Consider the following 19931-nt stretch of genomic DNA (forward strand, 5'->3'; position numbering starts at 1 on the left):
CTAAAGTTTTATCATTATCCTAGATGTGTCCTATGATATCGGTACGGGTACTTGGTACTATTTGCTCATTTCTCAGCCCCAGCCGAGTTCACATCTCAAATAAAAAGCTTGTTTAGTTATCAAGTATGAGTTCAAGCGTTGTATGAGAAAATCGTTTACGTTCAGCAAGCCCTAACAAACCTTGTATATTTTTAAGTGTCACTATTTTGTATTTTTGTGTATTAATATCACACTGCATAACCGAGCTCAAGGTGAGCTTTGGTTCATTTAAGGTACACATGAACTTGACCCTAGCTTTGACTCGTTTAAAGATTTTTTCAAAATAAAACATAAACGAGCTAAGCCTAGCAAACTGAAACTTAAAAACACGAGTTACAAGCCGAGCTCGAGCTGTAAAATAAGAGGTTGAAACAAGTCAAGCTCAAGCTCGGGCCCGGGTCATCTCGTACACCCCTAGTTTCAACCCAACGCACACTCGTATATGAAAATAGTCCACAAGTGGAGACAGGCATATGTGTAAACATGACAATTGAGGCAAAAACCTTTTACAATTTTCCAACATGTAGTGAACCTTAAACTTGATTGGTGTGACTTTAATTTCAACACAACAAACAAACAAACAAACAAAAAAGACTTTAACTGTCACATTAAAACCAAATTTCTTCCACAAATGTATGAAGACATTTTTGAACTTGATATCACCACATAATTTCAGTCCAAATGGCATTAGGTGCATTTACACATCCTAGGTTTCCTCTCTGTATACAATAAGCGAAATCGACACTACTGTTCGGTCTCTCTAGTATTCATATAATCTTTCGAACCAAACATTAAATCATGATCATTGACTAAAGTAAATGTTCATCACGTATCTTGAAGGATTGAACCCACTTAAGATCACTGCAAAACAAACGCAATTTTAATTTGTGTTTATCGCATCTAAGCCTGTAAATGAACTGAGCGTTCAGTGAACCGTTCGGCGGGAAGTTCGTTTATAATAAACGAACAAACATGAACAAATTTTTTTGTGTTCGTTTAATAAACGAACACATGTGTGTTCGTTTAATAAGCGAACACATGTTTCGTTCATTCATTTATGTTCGTGAACGTTCGTTTATTTATGTTCGTTTACGTATAAATAGAAAATAATTAAATATTATCTTGAAGAGTAATCTACTTATGATGGTTTTATATTTGTTTCATTTATGTTCGTGAACTGGTCGTTTAGAACATAAACGAACACGAACATGTTCATTTTTTTAAATAAACGAACACGATCACAAAATATGTGTTTGATTTAAGTGTTTGTTTTCGTATTCGTTCGGTTCGTTTACAGGCCTGATTGCAACTAAATTCAGAGGTTCGAGAAACATGATGAATGTACAACTTACAAATGGGTGTAAATATGATCACGATGCCGATTGGGTATAAGAAGAAAGTGGTCTTCTCTAAAAACGGAAGCACTGCAATACATATAAAGCTAGTAAGATTAATCTGCAATATATTTTCTGTAACACAGAAAAACGGATGAGGATAACAAAATTTCATAGTTTCAAATTTACCATTTGGTAAAAAAATATCAAACTTACCCACTTAATGATGTGGATAAAAGAAAGTTCAGTAAATAAACGAAGTTAATATTATGCACTTAAATGATTCATATTATAAAGGATGATATTATCATGTTTTGAAGGATAACTTTTAACTTTCATTATAACATACGCGACACACACATGCATAAGTATATTACGTAAAATTTTCGCAAATTTAAAAATGGCTATATATTTGAACAATTTGTTAACTTCATAGTGACAAAAACGTGTTTTAATATAGATAGGTAATATCTATATTTAATCACACAAAGGATATTAGGACAGAATGCATACAATAAACAAACCTAAAGAGATTGATGTCAAAACTTTGATAATTAGTTTGAGTATCTAAAAAGCGAAAGTTGTGCTCTTTTTGTGATGTAAGAGAACAGTAGAAACAATGTAGTGGGCTAGTGGGTTTATATTAGCAAGTAGTTGACATCAAATCTTTTCGGATTCAAAAACGTGTGTAAAAGCAAGATATTTAGATAACTCAATTCAAAAGTTTGGTAAAAATCGTTACAGAATCATTAGTTTACAAATATCAAAACAGATTTGCATTCACTTTGAATGAAAAAAGTAAAGAAAAATAACGTACTGAAAAGGTACGGAAAGTGCATCTAATTCGTTTTATTATAGAAGATCCACTTGGTTTACCAATTAATTTTATTACAGTGTTCCTAAGTAACAATTTTCAGTTTAAGAAGCGGTATCCTAGTTTGAAGTTTCTTTTCTATGAAAATCACAAGAAATAGAAACAAACTTCAAACTTTTTTTGTTTAAATTTTAGTAACCAACTTTAGATTAGGCGTAAAACAAAAACCAACCTATAAATTACTTTGACAACCAACCTCGTTTTTTAACAGATTTTACCAGTATATTGCCGATGTAGCATTGGTTTTGACATGCCAAATATGAAAAAAAAAAATGCTTGCGAAAACGGTTTAAAAAACAAAAAGAAAAAGAAAAAAAACGTATTTACATGTTTGAAAAAATGCTCCTTAAAATTTTAATATTAAAAACAATTAAGTATCAAACCAAATGTCATGTGGCATAATATATACATTGCAGTAAAATTAAAATATGATGCCACGTCAGCAGTTATTAAAAACAGCCAAAATAATGACCACCAGTTGAGTGATTTTAGCAACCAGCCTCATTAACACCATGGCAGAGCCACCACAGCAGATGCACATATGCAAAAAAAAAATGCTTACATGCAATATTCATAAGTAAATAAATTTCAAAAAATGAACTTTTAACTTATATTTGAAAAGATATTAAAATTCAAATCGATGTCATGTGGCATATGTGTAGGCACTAAAACGACAAATAAAATACCACAACAGCAAAAGACGCACCAACTACAGGTTGAGCATACCATACCATTTTTAGGTAATAAAAATGTAACTTGGTTACTAAAACCACTAGAGAAGTTCGAATTGGTGTCTAGTTTATGCCTAAATTAAAATTGGAAGCAAAAATTCAAAAAAAGTGTAAAACATGTTTCCATTACATGCTTTTGGTGTCTGCATGTTTTTTTATATTAGGGCTAAAGAAATAAGAGATTACTTACCATCATAACCTAAAAAGTTGAGGTAGTGATAATAAGATATGGCAACCATAAAAATCAGATTCGACAGCAGAAGGGGAACAAAACCATGTGCCACCAGAAGAGATGATATGAAAAAATGTATCACTGTCACAAAACCAAAAGAATAATGTAATTATATAAAATTTAAAGGATAATGTATGTCAAAACTACCCAAGTATTCAACTTTTTTTTTCAACAACTCCAGCCATTTATTGGAAATACTCACCCAAGTATGTATACTCTTAGTCATATGTTTTACATAAAAAGATTTGTTTTCTGATAAATCGATCCAAGAGTTAATGTTATTCAAAAGAATTGACGGGAAACTCGTCATGATACCAATTCAAGGCATGCCAAATGACAAAATGCCTTTATAACTTTTCTAAAAGACAACAATTTTAACTTATATTTGTCATCAAAAGTTGTCTTTCAATAAAAAAAAAATATGGGCACTTCATATGGCATCCTCTTCGCCAGAATATACATAACTGGGTGGCTCGTACAGTAGTTTTAATCTATGAAAATAGTTATTAACATCGTATCATTCTTTTTCCAATAGATTGATACAATGGTATGTTTTTCTTTACAAACGCGTTAACATAACTTTTGTCAAATATACTATTCATGTTCAAAAACATGGCAAATGATGAAAATATCGTTAAGGACTTGAAAGGATAATACTTTTAACATATAACTTGTTGACACCTCATCAAAGGTAATTGTTTCCCTATCCCAAAAAATAGGACACTTTCAGCGTTTGAAAGGCTTTTTTGGTGCTAGAGTTGATATACATGGGTGGCCTTATTAAGAGATTTTTTTTTGGAAGCATTTCATGTATTGTACATACCATACAGCACAATAAACAGAGGGAAAAAGGAGTTACAGTGCACATCGAATGCATATAACCTGCACAACAAACAATATTGAAATTTTAACAAACTAAGAAATGTTATTTAAATCATTTGATAAGCATATATGGTTTAATGAACTTGCCATTCAACCCGTTGCTCAACCACATGACTGTTTGAAGTTTCTTCCCGAAGATAAGTGTTTGTCAAAAACCTTTCAAAGATAATTAAAGCAAACAATAAGGTCAGTAAATTAGTGTACATGACTTCATATATATCCTTCCAGAAGTTCAAAATTTTCATAAGGTCATATTTACCCTTTCAAAAGCATAAAACATTTTTTTGACGAGATGGAGAAAGATATAAAGTTAAACTATAACACTTTTATGTTCTAGAAAAATGTTTAAAAAGTATCTAACTCGTAACTCAGTTGAGTCAAAAACTCATGAGGGAAATAAAACTGAAGTATTATTAATAAATTAGGGCCCTAGGGCGAATATGGTATTATGATAATCAGAAAGATATATATGGCATTTCAAACTTTTAGTTGCATATATGACTCTTGATATAACTAGTGACGATGCTTACCAACAAATAGTAGCCAAAACTGCTCCCGTTAACAGAAAATGAAAACATATCACGGATAATACCACATAAACAGCATGTCCAATGCTATGATCATACCTAAAACCAAAAATCATGGCAATATAGTAAACCATAGTTATAATGATCAATGCATAAGCAACTCAAGGCAACAATCATTTTCCACAAAAAAATGAATCATTAAAAACAGTTTGTTCAGCCAAGAATAACTTTAAGGGGAAATGTTTGATAAGAATAATTTTTTAAACTGTTCATTTGTGTTGACATCTTATTATTTAGACTGGGTGATACAAGTAAAAACACAAAAGAAACCAACTTTGCAATTTATTAATAGGGCAAACCGCACGAAATAGAAAAAACTTTATGCGTTTTTCTGGTTTATAAACAAATTTTAAACTAACCGCAAATTAAAATCACCTTACAACTTATTACTGATTTTAGCAACCAACCTCGTTTTAACCACCTTCATCTGTAAAATTGATGATGTGGCATCAATTTCTTGTAGTTTGCCGTTATCAATAGGATGTGTACAACAATAATGCATGGCTTAGCTTCTGCTATGTGCTTGTGAGCATAAAATAATAATACATGTGTAATTCACTAAATGCATAAATAATAGGAATGTTAAAGTTGTATACATTTCTCCATTATAACAAGAATGTAGATAACTTACGCAGCAGAATATGCAACAGCTGAAACTGCCAAAAGAAGAATGCAAATTACAACAAAAGCAGGATCATCACGTGCCCACTGATTTTTTGTTTCTGCGGATAAAAAGGTACAATTAGAAATTAAAAACCCTGTTACCTGTAGCTTGTGTATGCGGCACCGTTTGAAACCACGCCAGCCTCCACATCAGATGCCACATACACAACAAGTGAAAAGTTTAGTTACATGCTATCTGTTCTTTCAATAAAATTCGTCAAGTTTTTTTTTTTGGCAGCATGTTCATCAAGTATGTGACAAACATGTCATATCCGCACAGAATAGTCATTTTATACCCATTATTAAATTAAAACTAAAACTAAAACCACTTTATAAGAATGCTGGCTTACGCTTATGGTACTTGGTATGCTGATAGCTGCATCCAGTTCAGAATTCCACATGCCAAAAACATTGAATCCTTATCATCAGAAAGTTGCACAAATGAAATATCCATTTTACTTTGCAACATTTAATAGATGGGCAAAAGTAAATGGTAGTGATGCAACTTCACATATATTATCTCAAAAAGGCAAAAAATGAAGCACATTTTGCAACTTCAATCACTAAAATCGACAGGATCATATTACAATGACTAAAACAGAACAAAACTGAAAGCAAGTTATTATTTTTTGACGTTAACCCTTCTAGTCATAGAGTATATGGTGTAAGTACAGTTCTGCAAAAACAATTCAGAGATCACCTCCAACTTAGTTTGATTTTAATATCTCAATAATGTAGGTTGTCTTTTTTATATATGAACTATGAAGCTCAAAGCCGCAAAAATATTCATGTGCCAACAATATAGTACAAGTGATGGGAAAAAAATTAGTAATAGGAATATCTCACACAGAAAGCCTGGTTTCCTAACAAACAAAATATGCACACACTAATTTTTAAAATCAAAACATGAAAATACATTTCACAATAAAAATCAAGTGTAAAGTAGAACTGTAGACATTATGTAAAGTTGTTAAGACCAATACATCAAACATATAATTTTATTTTGCAAATATACATAGAGATATATGTTTAGTTCAACTGGTTGAGCATAGAGTTTCTAGAGTACCACTGATCAGAGACCCTTCCTTTTGTTTTCTATCTTTTTTTTAATACCTTGTTATGCATTATTTTTATATTCAAACTCAAAATCAGTTTCATAACATCCTAGGTTATGAATATGTTTTTAACATCAATATTTAAATTTTACTTTTGAATGTTATTGTTGCTCACAAGTTTTCTATGTTAATAAAGCATATTCAAGAAAATAAGCATTTCCTTGTACTTAAACTCTTAAAGTAAGAAATAAAGCAATTCCTTAGGCAAAAATCCTGATTCTCAAGAAACTGTGGAAGCACACACACAACTTGAACAAAGTACAAACTCGTATATATCTAAACTTACTATTGCAAAACAAAAAAATGTAGAACTAAGCCAGAAAAAGATGAATGTAACTTATAATAGCATAAAGAAGCAAGGAAAAGAAAAATGCAGGAAAATATTTACAAGTAAACATACACAACTTTTGGGGAGGTGCATAAATGAAGCATTTGCCAGAATGTGTACTCAATGTCCATTTGTTGCCACTAAAAAAGAACACAAAAGGTATTAAATAAAGATAAAAACAACAAACCATTTCAATATGAATCAAATAGCTCATCTAAAAAGCTTTACTACCAGCTTTCAGTAGACAACATTTTTATCCATATAATATGAGCTGACGCAAGATAAAAACTTCATCCCTAAACTAATCATAAGAATCTTATCATTGTTACCCACATATATATTAAATGTGTTTTAGAGGGTCCTTAAGCCCAAACATAACATATACATTAAATTATATATGTATTTTTAACTTGTAGTAAACTTAAAATATGCAGCTGCACTCTTCAATACTCTCCACTAATCAATTAATATTCAAAACCCTAAATTGTAACGAAAAAGGTTAAACATACAAACACTGCATAATCAGATCAGATCTACTCATCTACATCAATGTACACAATCCAAATCCATCTAACAAATAACCGAGTGATAATAAATAAATAATTAAACCTTGATTATCCTACGCAAGTACTAAGGGAAAATAGGATTTGCTAGTCGGCACCCCACTGGCCGACTAGCTCCTAGCGAGTTCTACAACGTTGAGCTTCTGTAATCAGCCTATGCCAGCTCTAGGTTTTATGATGATCCTAAAATCTGACTTTAATCACTAATTGGACTGCGTATAACTTTCACAATGACTACTTGACACTAAATCCAAGCACATATAATCAAACTTAAATAAATAACTTAATTTCTAAAAAATGTTTCAACTACAATATAATTCATTAACTTCAACACACTCCATTAACCAATTAATATTCAAGACCTTAAATTGTACACAAATTAGGTTAGAGCTACATATAATGCATAATCAGATCAGATCTAATCATCTACATCAATGTGCAGATAACCGAGTGAAAACAAACAAATCATTAATTAATTAAACCTTGATTATCCTACGCAAGTACTGAGGGAAAATAGGATTAGCACGCGAAGGCATTCGTCCTTTGGATGACGTAGGCAACATGTTGTGCTCAGTAACTGCTGTGATTCAGTGACGTCAATTTTCCGATTGTGATCCACCGTAACGCACAGCACCGGCGTCAATTCCGATCAACTGTTTGTTTGTTTGTTCAATCTCCGGTGACTCTGCTATAGATACCCTTATTATTATTATTATTATTATTGGGCTGGGCTTATTTAGCTGGGTGCCAAAAAAATAACCCGAACCCGGAACCAGACAAGAAAACAAACCCGGAAGTCCGGAACCGGGTTTTACTACTTGAACCTGTATCCGACTCTACCTGTAGGGTACATATAGAGTATTCATTTTTATACAAAAACTCATACCTGTAACCGGACCCCGTTTGTATCCGGTAACACTCGAAAACCAGAACTTTCATACATGGAATCGGGTTTTTAAATACCCGATATATGCCTGAAACTACCCAAAAAAAAGTGCAGCCCCTTGAAAATCCAATCTATACCTGAAAAATACCTTTTATCGACCGAATTTGCATAGACACACCGCCCTAACACTCTGATTTTTACCAACACTTGAGTTTTAATGACCGACGCCACACATTAGTCCGCCTCAATTTTGTTCATATTCTTTTGTTGTTTATTTTTGGTTTTAGTTATGATATCATAACAAGTGTTGTAAAAATCGATAGTCAGACGGTGAGGTGGGGACTAGCGATTAAATGAGATTAATCGGATCGGACTTTAATGCATATTTTTCAGTTTTATATATACACTTACACATTCTTATATGTAATTTTTAGCTTTATACATACACAAACATATTTAACCGGAATTTGACTGGAATCTCACGAGAAACCGTTGTTTTTGCTGGAATCTCGCCGGAAAGCGCTGATTTTGGTTATAATCTCGCCGGAAACCACTTATTTTGGCTTACCGTTGACCGATTAATTTGCCGACTAGCCCAAAATTAATCAGTGAAATTATAACTAGCGATTAATCGGTACCTAATCGAGATTTTTGCAACTCTGTAAACCGAAATCTACCGAATTCATGCTTGGTTTTTAGTTTTTAGTTTTTACACATCCACCCCTCCAAAACAAATTCTTTCCATCTTCTCTCCCAACTTTGCTTGATCTTCTCCATTCGTCAGAAAGCTTATTTGCTTGTCATGGGCGATTTCGGTCGTACTTCCGTTCACAACGCTCTTGGAGCCGGTGCAGGTCTCTAATAATAATAATAATATTATGTTATTATTATAATAATGATAATTTAGCATAATCAGCTTACGATTCGATTGAGATCGTGATCTGTAATAATAATAATAATAATAATAATAATAATAATGTTGTGTGTTGTTACAGTGGCTGATATATTATTATGGAAGAACGTTTACGGAGGAGTAGTTGTGTTAATCGTTTCAACAGTCTTCTGGTTTCTGTTTGAAAGAGGCGGCTATAATATAGTGGCATTTGTGGCCAATAATCTGCTGCTGTTGGTTGTTATACTCTTCTTTTGGGCTAAATCTGCAACGCTTCTCAATAGGTAGATTTGTTTGTTTGTTATTGTTTTATAGCTATTGTTTATTGAGATTGATTATTATGAATAACTGATAACTGTTATGTTAGGTTAGGTTAGGTTTTTACCTTCGAAGTTCATTTATGTTCGTTTATTCAATAAGCGAAGAACATATACAAATTTTTTTTTTGTTTAATTAAACCAACGAACATGAACACATGCTTCATACGTTCTTTTTTGTTTGTTTATGAATTTAATGTTTTATATTTGATCCTTTGTGTTCATTGAAGCATATGTTCATTTTATGCTTGAATGCGTTCGTTTACGTCTGGTCATACATGTTCGTTTAGTTTTTAATGAACGAACAGAATCGAACACGAAAATGTTCATTTTTAATGAACGAACATGAACACAAATATTTGTTTGATTAAAGTTATATGAACTAACATGCCCTTGTTCGTGTTCTTTCGTTTTGTTTATGTATCTGATTATTGAGGTTTTCGAAAGTAGATAATTACTTTTGAGTGTTTGGATGAAGAAATATGCTCTCTGTTTAGAGTGAAATAAGCTGTTCAATAAGCAGATTAAGATTGATTATTTCAAACTGAATAATGATAATTCTTGGCATGATCAAAGGTACATTCGGATGAAATAAGTTCTTTCAGTAAGCTGATTATGCGCTTCTGCTTATAAGTATAAACATAAGTTGTTTAAATAATCCATCCCATAGATAGACTGTATGCTTGAAATACTAGCCAATATAACTTCTTATTTGATTTATCTGTAGAAGCAATATTGTTTGTGCTAGTTTTAAAACACAATGAGCAGTTTTAGTGAGCAATTCCAAACACTCTCGTAGAAGTAGATAGCAAATGATTAATATTTGTACCTGTATGTAGACCCCTGCCTCCAATTCCTGAACTGGACATATCAGAGGAATCGGTTCTTATTGCTGCCGATGAGATGCAAGTGTGGATAAATCACGCCTTTTCAGTTGCACGTGACATTGCAGTTTCTGGAAACTTGAAAACTTTGATTGCGGTAACATTTCCTGACACTATTCTTATTGCTTTCTTGAAAATTTTGTTTTGGCCAAAGTGCAGTAAATACAAATGAACTTCACATGTTTAGCCCGTTTTAGCAACAAATTTAATTTTTAACTGGTCTCATCTTTAAAGTTCTGATGTGACACTGGCAAATTTTCTCTTTACAAGCCTTAGAAAATGGATATTTTTCTTTGCATATATCTTTTAAAAACTGTTATTAAATATCACATTAGATGCCACACGGCAATATATTACATTAACATAGCAAATAGAATGTCACATCAGTATTTTCTGAACAAAAACAATGACCAGAAACAAGTGGCTGAACAGGTCATTCGGTTTTGCAATCGGAAATATATTGTAAGTTGGTTGGTAAAACTGGTAATAGACAGTTGGTTTCTGTTTTATGCTTTGCCCTTCCGTTTTGCACCATCATGCAAACATGGGATTATAAAACCATGTAATTTGTGGTTGATTCTTCAGGTTGTTTCTAGCTTGTGGCTGATTTCTTATGTTGGTAGCTTTTTTAACTTCCTTACGCTGGTCTATATTGGTGAGCTAGTTTCTATAATGGGCCATTTTGTATACATCTTCCTAAAAGTTCATAATTTCATATTTATATTCTTTTAAGTGTTATAATATCATATTTACCGATTTCATAGTAAATAAATTAACGTGAGTTACTTATAACAGCCTGTTTAACTGAATGAGTGAAGAGAATATTATGGCTGATAATAGGCCTGTAGACGAATCGAACATACACGAACAGAGCGTGTTCGTGTTTGTTAAATAAACTTAACTGAACAAGTGATCTTACACGAACAATTAAATGCACGGGGTTTCCTTGTTTTTTCATTAAGAATTTAACTGTCTTTGTGTTCGTTTATGCTCATTTGTTAATAGAATAAACGATTGTTAACGAACGTAAACAAACAAACATAACTAATATAGATAAACAAACATAATTACGCGAACACAGTTCAAAGTAAACATGAACATAAATGTGTTGGATTGTTGGTCCTAAGTATTTATTAAAATTAGACTATGTTGTTATAGGCCTAAAAATTTAGATGCCTACGTAAATAACTGAACTTAAATAAACGTAAACTAACTAGCAGTCTAGCATATATGAACGTAAACGAACGAAGATAAATGAACATAAAAGAACAACATAAACGGACGTTCATGAACATAAATGAACAAATAGGACATGTGTTCATGTTCATTCGTTCAACAAAATGAACAAAAAAATTTGTTCATGTTCGTTCATTCATTAAATAAATGAACTTTCTTCTGAACGGTTCACGAACAATTCACTGAACGTTCGGTTCGTTTACAAGCCTAGCTGAGAATTACAGGCTGTTTTCCTATTTGTTTATTCAGTATAAAAAAGTTACATTTAACTGATTTTATTCAATTTACTATGAAACGTGTAGATGTGATATGTTTAGTGATTTAAAAAGGTAAAATATGATATCATGAAATTTAGAAGGATGTATACCTACGCATGCATATAAAGTTAATTCTTCTTTTTAGTTGTTTTGTGCCTACTGAAAACTTGACATGGTATAATTCTTAATTTCTTCTCAGGGATACTTCTGAGTTTATCGATACCTTTTCTATACGACAAGTTTCAAGCCCAAGTTGATTCGAAGTTAGTTATAGTGCATAAAATCACCAATTTTATCTCCAGGAAAGCAAACGTCATCTTACAGATGATCCCATCAACACACAAGCAAAAAACACAGTAGCTAATCCATTGATTTTTTAAGAAGGTAAGAAAATTCTTCTGTTTTATCCACTCTTGACATAAACAGTTTTAACAGGTCAAAACTTTCGGGTGAAATAAACAGTTTATTGAGTAGCTAATCCATCAATTTATTACAAGTTAACTTTCGGGTGAAATAAACAGTTTATGATAAGTTATCCGCTTCTGCTTATAAGAATAATCATAAGTTCTTTTGTTTTTCTGAAAGGCAAAGAGACACAAACACACATCCGACACACGTGTAATACACAATTGTCCAAAACACCCAATATTTAACGTCATTCGTAACACAATACATTTGCAGGTTTCTTGCTGTGGCTGCTTGATATCCATGCCTAATATCTTGGCACACGTCTAGCAAAATTACTGTTGGTTCGGGTGTGTGGGGCCCTGATCACTTATTTTTTTAGGTTGTTGCAATCTTTAGAGTAGCCGTTTGTAGCGATGGTAGTTTTTAAGCGCGTGAAAAGTTGGATTGCAAGACATGTTTATGGTTTTTCTTTGAATAATATCATTTTTCAAAGTTCTTTTTTTTTGCTTGCTGTGAGAACCCGTTACTGGTAAGTGGTAACTCATGGGTCCCACCAAAACTTGCTAACCAATATAAGGCAAAACGTAGGAGAGGTAAAAAGTAGAAAACCAGTAAACGCTCGAGTCGTGTTTTTTGTCTACTATTTTTTTTATGGTATATTGCATTTTAGTTACCAAATTCTGTTTGGGGTAAATTTCATGTTATGATTATTTATTTATTTGTTTCATATATAGTTTTGTTTTGCTAACTTGTGAGTAGGGGTGTTTGGGAATATATATCAATATTAATTATCTTGTTTGTATTGAGACTTAAGATTAGTGACTAAAACTTTATATAAATATAACAATTTATATTTTTATATCACTCACAAACATTCAAACAAAGAATTGAAGTTGGCAACTATAAAACACTTTTAAAATAGTTTATTATTGTCTATATTCAAAAAAAGAATCTCATATTCTTTCAAAACAACTATTATTAAATCAAAGTACATTAATAAGTTGTAAATTTAAACCACCCCTTTGAATGTTGTATTACATTTTCCTTTGTAAACCATTATAATATTTATCTATAAATTTACTCACCTTATAAATTACAGTGTGGCATCCTTTAGGTCCAAAGCATGTGAGACATGTACTGTAGCTTAATAATAAGACAAAACAGAGATTACTTAATTTAATTTATCCATCTTTTAAATTTGAATTTTAACTGATTTAACTTAAATGATAAAATAACGGTTTAAACGATCAAGAGGCTATATGACTTTGTATATTAGTAAACTGTAAAAGCAATTGAAAATCGTAAAAATGTTTTTAAGATGTATCGATAGTCATTGGGATGTCAATAACGAACCACACTCTATGTTTAAGCTCAAGCTCTATGTAACTTTTAAAATACAGGTTTGGCTCATTTAGTGCGTATTAATTATTTTGCTTATCTATAGCATGACATATATTAATTAGTTGTTTTTATTATAATTTTATAATAATGTTTATTATGTAGTTATATATTTATTTTATTAAATAAAAAAAATACTATATTTATATAAATAACAGACTCATTTAATTTTACGTGTTCAAACAACCTTAATTATCAAGTGAGTTTTAATTTAGGCTCGGACTCGTTTGAGCTCAAATTGATTCAAGCTTTTAGTAAGTCCTCAAATAGATAACTAGTTTAAGCTCGAACTGATTCAAGCTTTTAACAAGTCATCAGATAGATAACGAGTATTAGCTTGATTAGTTACTTAAAAATTACATACCGTTATTCTTAATAAACATGTGACATAATTTTATTAGTATTTAAAATAATATAATTAGTTACTCTCAATTTATTTTCATTTTAACTTAAAAGATCAAGTAATTATAAAACTATGTAATAAAGAATATATGTTTATATTTTTTACAATGATTAATTACTACTTTAATATTTAAGTGAAGCCAATATAAAAAAGAACATTTGAAAAGGGAATGTTGTAGTCCAGTTCTTACCTCACAAACAACCAAAAGCAGCCCAACAAAAATATTTGAATTTACTTTTTTATGGCTTTTACTCCAAGGAACTTTTTGATGTTAGTTGACAACACATTTCTTGAAATAAAATATAAAAAATAAATTTAACGGGTCAAAATTAAATATTAAAATATGAATGAATTGAACTATTCATTGTTAACAGATGCTTAAAATACATTTAACTGGTAAAAGACAAGATAAATATTAAATTATAATTTTTTGAAACTACATTAAGATAGTTTTTGTTAACATTTGGAAAAGTACTCACTTTCAAACAACATTTTGTGTGTTACACTTTTTAAGGTTTTAACTTTTCACAGGAGTTTTAAAAGTAAAATAAAATGTTTTTAATATCGGCCGGGCTCATTCAGTTATTTAGACACTTATAAACCTTAACTAAACTATAAAAATTAGTCATAAAAAAAGTTGAACTAACCGATTCTCAGTCGGCTATTTTGATTACAATTCAATTATACGGTTTTTCTAATCATTCTTTAATTTATTCTTTATATATACCTTTTTATAAAAGGCCAAATTATATCATTACATAATAAAAACTAGCAACTAACTGGTCCTCACAATATAAATACACCTAGGGGTGTGCAAATTAACTACCATAGCCGATATAACCGAACCGATTTTAACTGATAACCGACATAACCGGTGGGTCGGTTTAATGAATTTTTGAAAACCGCCAAATACGGTCGGTTTTGGTTAAAGATAATTTCAAGCACGCCATAACCGAACCGCCCAATTTATAGATTCTTAACTTTATGGAGTGTGATTAGAAGATGATGTTGATAATTTGGAAAAAATTAAAGGTCTAATAATGCTCTCATTTTTTAATTATATGATTTAATTTTATTTAAAAGTAATCAAGTTATTATTTGTTTGAATATATATTATTAATATTATGGATTCTATATTTTGTTGAATTATGTCATGTTATTTTTTAATTTTTTTGGGTAATATTAATTAGTACCAAAGTTTTAGGCTCAATTGCATTGATTTGATCACGGTTAACCGACCCATAACCGACTTACTATAACCTTCAAAACCGAAACCGCAATAACGGATCGGTTATGGTTATCTATTAGCCGACATGTTGGTTATGGTTATGGGTTTAGCCTAAAACCGTCCCAAACCAACCCATGCACACCCCTAAATACACCAATGCAACATCACATCTCTTTAGCACACATAGATACAAGATTATTCAAAACAAAAATGACATCATTCTTTCCATTCTAGACTTACCATCTTCTCCTATTTTTCACCTATGAAAACAAGAATCATTTTACATATGCTTCTTTTTTTTACATTGGAGTACATTTTTAAATAACAAAAATTACTTTTACTTCAATTTCTTGATAGCCATAGTTCCATGCTACCCTATTAATACAACCTTTATAGCAAACTCCATAAAAAACTCACATGCAACATTTTTTTATTTCCTATATATAAACTTAATGCTTGTGGCTCCAAGCAATCATATCATCATGATAACAACATCTTCCATTCTTCACTCACTCTTCTTCTTCTTCACTATCCATCTCTTATTTTCTTCAATTTTTGCCCTCAATCTTGATGGACTCACACTCCTATCTATCAAACACTCACTTCTTTCTAACCAATCTTCACTCCTTCAAAATTGGAACCAATCTGACCTCACTCCATGTTCATGGTTTGGTGTCACTTGTACCCCCAAAACCGGTCCGGTTACCGGCTTATCACTTCCAAATTCCCAACTTTCGGGTCCAATCCCTATCGGGCTAGCCTGTCTTCGACACATTCGTGTTCTTGACCTTTCGAATAATTTGTTAAACGGAACTCTTCCTTTTGTATTTAATGGGGCGAATTTGAAGTACTTGAACCTTTCCCATAATAAAATATCAGGGTCTGTGTTTCCGGGATTTGCACAGCAAATCCCGGAAACAGCTGTGGTTGACCTCTCGTTTAATAACTTCACGGGAGAAATCCCGCGAACGTTATCCAATCAGAAACCTGAGTGTTTCGCGGGAAACCTGGATTTATGTGGGAAACCATTATTAAAAACATGCATTGTTCCTTCATCACATTCATTGCCACCTAATGTAACTTTAGGCTATCCCGCCGGTGCGGCGGTCGCAGCGATTCCTAAAAGCGTTGGAGAGTCGAGTGATAATAATAATAATAATATTCGCGGTGTCCCGAAAGTTAATTCATGGAAAATAGTAGCCATTGTTGTAGGAGATGCAGCTGCTGTGGTGGTCCTCGCCGTTATCTTCTTCCATGCATACCAGTTCAGGAAGAAGAAAACGACGAAAGAATTCGTTGGAAGCTCTAGACTCAATGATGAGTCTAGAGCTTCCTGCTTCTGTTTCAGAGGTGCAACTGAAATAGAAGCACCAGAACCAGCATGCCTCTGTTTCAGGGGTGCAGCTGAAACAGAAGCATCAACAAGTCCAGTAACAGCATGCTTCTGTATCAAAATTCCTGGAACAGAAGCATCTGAAATAGCAACGGACTCAGAGTCCGTGGACATTAATGCCAACAAAACCAGTTTGGTTATGGTGGACGGAGAAACGAAAATGGACATGGACACATTGTTGAAGTCGTCCGCTTATATACTCGGCTCGAGTGGTGGGAGTATAGTGTACAAAATAGTGGTGGCCGGAGACATGGCATTGGCGGTTCGGAGGCTTGCGGATTGTGGAGTTGAGAGAATGAAGGAGTTTGAGAAGATTGTTAGAGGTTTGAGTAAACTCCGGCACCGAAATTTGGTGAAGATTAAAGGGTTTTATTGGGGTGAAGAAGAGAAGCTTGTGATATATGATTATGTCTCCGGTGGAAGCTTGGCCGGAGTTGCTTATGGTACGCTGTTTTCTCAGTTATTATCTATGCATGTTACCAATTATCATTTTTGGTTATAATAATAATAATAATAATATTAATAATATTAATAATAAAAGTATGGTAAAGAATAACATAAATGTATTAATTAGTTATATATTTATGCTAATAATAGTAGTAGTAATAAAGTGTGGTAAAAAAATAACATAAAAGAATTAATTAGTTAGGGTCGAGATACTGTACAATAATGCGTTAACGTACGATAGGCACACGAGACGCTCAAAGACAAAAATACTAAAACGCTCAGCCGGAAACCTAAAACGCTCAGCCAAACCCTAAAACGCTCATAAAACACTAAAAAACGGGTTTAGTGAAAAAAGTAAAAAATTGATCAATTAACGATCCAAATATGTTTTTTTTTCGGTGAATCGATGATTACTTGGGTATGTATTGATGATTCCGAGATGTTGGGATGTGATTTTATGAATCGATTCGTGAAAAAAGGAATTCGCGTAGCTATTATACGTTAAGGTATTATTGTATTGGATCTTTTGTCTAATTAGTTATATATGTCACTTCTTAGTTCTTACTTATTAATAAACCTGAAAATGTAATGTTGTTTGATGGATAATTAAAAGAATATAACACATAATAAAGTTATATTTATGTTTTAAATCATTAGAATAGAAATATCAGTTTTATGAATTAAAAACAATATGATTAATATGAATCATATTAACACATAATTGTTTTTTTTATTTTATTAAATAATTTATTGACTAGAACATACGACAAATATTAAAAGAAATTAGCGTGTTAAAAATATAGTATTTTAAATAATAATACCATTATGAGCATATTTTGAGAAAGTATGTATTGTATTCTTTTATCCATATAAAACAATAACAAAAAATTGTTCCTTTCTAGTTTCCACCTCTCGTGTGTGGTACTAAGTTGATAGGGTTTACCTTATCTCCATACATTAAAAAACGTATAATAAGCCAAAACATTTTTGAAGCTTACTACTACCCACAAGGACCCCCATGCCCACTACTCAATACAATTAAAAAATAAAAATAACTACTAAATTATAAGCCTTATTTTGTTTTATTAAGTTACTAGACCATCAATATATGTAAAAGTTAAATTGTGTATGAATGTGTTTTAATGTTAAATCACTCTTGTAATGTATTTTTATCAATTTCAGAAAAAGTTGGACCGTCTTCATGTTACTTATCATTCGATTTGCGGCTCAAGATAGCAAAAGGGATCGCAAAGGGGCTATCTTACATTCACGAAAAGAAACACGTCCATGGCAACATCAAGCCTAACAACATCCTTTTAACACCCGGAATGGAACCTGTGATAAGTGATTTTGGACTACAGTGGTTAATGTCAGGCAAAACGAGTTATGCATTCGACAAATCAACTTTAAACTTCGATAGCAAGAGATCAAGCTCATCTCACGGTGAAACAATAATTAGTCACGGTCATTATCATTATCATAATCATTATCAAGCACCCGAGTCGATGAAAGCCTTGAAATCTAACCCTAAGTGGGATGTTTACTCATTTGGGATTATTTTACTCGAGATTTTTTCTGATAAGGTTTTATCGGATAAAGAGTTAGCTTTATGGAACATGGACTCGATGGTTGATGACATGGAGACCAAGATTCTAAGGATAACCGACCAGCTTATAACTACCTTGGACGTGCATGGAAGAGAAGATTCTCTATTGGTGTGCTTTAAATTAGGGTTTAGTTGTGCATCATTGGTCCCACACAAGCGACCTTCAATGAAAGAGGCGTTGCAAGAGCTTGAAAAGATCCCATACCCGTCATGATCAAGACGACAAATTAATATTCGAATGGATGATATGTCAAGGTCACCATTTTGTGTCTTTTGATCTTATGATGTTGTAGATGTTGAAGTATGATCATGTGTGATAGATGACCTAAAAGTAGTTTGGGTTTGACCGTTTAATTCACTAGTGACAATGTAGTTCTTATTTGTTGAGTTGTAATATTAGGAGGGTGTTTGTTAATTTAATGATCAATTATTTCACTAAAAAGATTAACTGATTTGATAAAAACTATATTTAATTTATAGAGCTCATCTTCTATATATAAGATTACTCATAAACAATATATACCAATTTATAATGTGACCCATAGACCAAGTCCCATACTATGGGTCAAGATTGTTGGGCCTATCTTTTTACACAAAAACCATTAATATATTAGGAGTGTTAAATGAAAGCTACATAAAATGATTTTTATATAAGGCCTTTTTCTTTTATATACTTAATAGTTGTCTTATATTGTTTGTTCTAATATTTATTTATTTTTTGAATTTATATTTTTTTATTGTATGAAAGCTAATAATATACTTATGGTTTGATAATAAATTGTTTTACAAATAAATGAGATGTTATAACCCGGTTTAAAAGCTATATGGTTTTGATGAGACCCAAGACCCGTTTATATTTTTTACTATAAAATTGTTTTTTTAATTATAATAATATTTATGAAAGTTAATAATATATGTATGGTTTGATGAGACCCAAGACCTGTTTATTTTTTTACTATCAAATTGGTTTTTTAGTTTAAAAAAAATATATATCTTTTATAAAATAAATCATATATTAATTTTTATTATATCCTATTTTATAGGATTTTTACATCAATAATTTGGTGAGAATAATTTTTAATTTAATGAGATCTTATAACCCGTTTAAGGAATATCTGGGTTTGGTAAGACCATACCCATGAAATCGGGTCAAATGCATGAGAAGCCTCCATTTAAAAATCAAGCAAATCTGATAACTCCAAAAAAAGAGGGAGCGACCACATCACGA

At 31.7% G+C, this 19931-nt stretch overlaps 3 protein-coding genes across 3 annotated transcripts; 2 read left to right on the top strand and 1 right to left on the bottom strand.

Moving 5' to 3' along the window:
- Positions 1-377: 377 nt before the first annotated feature.
- LOC143589567 (uncharacterized) lies at positions 378-8014 on the bottom strand. Its single transcript, XM_077070295.1, has 10 exons — positions 7831-8014; positions 6858-6925; positions 5693-5718; positions 5311-5401; positions 4623-4718; positions 4180-4248; positions 4034-4092; positions 3169-3291; positions 1392-1463; positions 378-900 (listed from the first exon to the last, which is right to left on the bottom strand). Exons 1-10 carry the CDS (start codon positions 7909-7911, stop codon positions 842-844), a joined length of 744 nt encoding a protein of 247 aa, XP_076926410.1. The 5' UTR covers positions 7912-8014; the 3' UTR covers positions 378-841.
- A 1001-nt stretch (positions 8015-9015) lies between these two features.
- On the top strand, positions 9016-12688 carry LOC143589568 (reticulon-like protein B11). The gene is made up of 6 exons (XM_077070296.1): positions 9016-9088; positions 9230-9410; positions 10283-10424; positions 10913-10982; positions 12020-12204; positions 12502-12688. Exons 1-5 carry the CDS (start codon positions 9037-9039, stop codon positions 12178-12180), a joined length of 606 nt encoding a protein of 201 aa, XP_076926411.1. The 5' UTR covers positions 9016-9036; the 3' UTR covers positions 12181-12204; positions 12502-12688.
- Positions 12689-15642: 2954 nt separating this feature from the next.
- Positions 15643-19074, top strand: LOC143589569 (receptor protein kinase-like protein At4g34220). Its single transcript, XM_077070297.1, has 2 exons — positions 15643-17093; positions 18280-19074. Exons 1-2 carry the CDS (start codon positions 15710-15712, stop codon positions 18915-18917), a joined length of 2022 nt encoding a protein of 673 aa, XP_076926412.1. The 5' UTR covers positions 15643-15709; the 3' UTR covers positions 18918-19074.
- The last annotated feature ends 857 nt before the right edge of the window (positions 19075-19931 follow it).

Source organism: Bidens hawaiensis, unplaced genomic scaffold, assembly GCF_021521415.1.
Source record: "Bidens hawaiensis isolate Kalapana, Puna unplaced genomic scaffold, B.hawaiensis_p1.1 tig00037618_1, whole genome shotgun sequence".
Classification (NCBI taxonomy): Eukaryota; Viridiplantae; Streptophyta; class Magnoliopsida; order Asterales; family Asteraceae; genus Bidens; species Bidens hawaiensis.

Excerpts from the sequence above, each read along its gene's own strand:
- LOC143589567 (XM_077070295.1), bottom strand. The coding sequence starts at position 7,911 with ATGTTGCCTACGTCATCCAAAGGACGAATGCCTTCGCGTGCTAATCCT. Across the intron at positions 4,249-4,622 it reads GTTTTGGCTACTATTTGTTG|GTTTTTGACAAACACTTATC; the intron begins GTAAGCATCGTC and ends TATCTTTGAAAG. Across the intron at positions 1,464-3,168 it reads CAACTTTTTAGGTTATGATG|TGCTTCCGTTTTTAGAGAAG; the intron begins GTAAGTAATCTC and ends TATGTATTGCAG.
- LOC143589569 (XM_077070297.1), top strand. The coding sequence starts at position 15,710 with ATGCTTGTGGCTCCAAGCAATCATATCATCATGATAACAACATCTTCC. Across the intron at positions 17,094-18,279 it reads CTTGGCCGGAGTTGCTTATG|AAAAAGTTGGACCGTCTTCA; the intron begins GTACGCTGTTTT and ends TATCAATTTCAG.
- LOC143589568 (XM_077070296.1), top strand. The coding sequence starts at position 9,037 with ATGGGCGATTTCGGTCGTACTTCCGTTCACAACGCTCTTGGAGCCGGT. Across the intron at positions 9,411-10,282 it reads TCTGCAACGCTTCTCAATAG|ACCCCTGCCTCCAATTCCTG; the intron begins GTAGATTTGTTT and ends ACCTGTATGTAG. Across the intron at positions 10,983-12,019 it reads CCTTACGCTGGTCTATATTG|GGATACTTCTGAGTTTATCG; the intron begins GTGAGCTAGTTT and ends ATTTCTTCTCAG.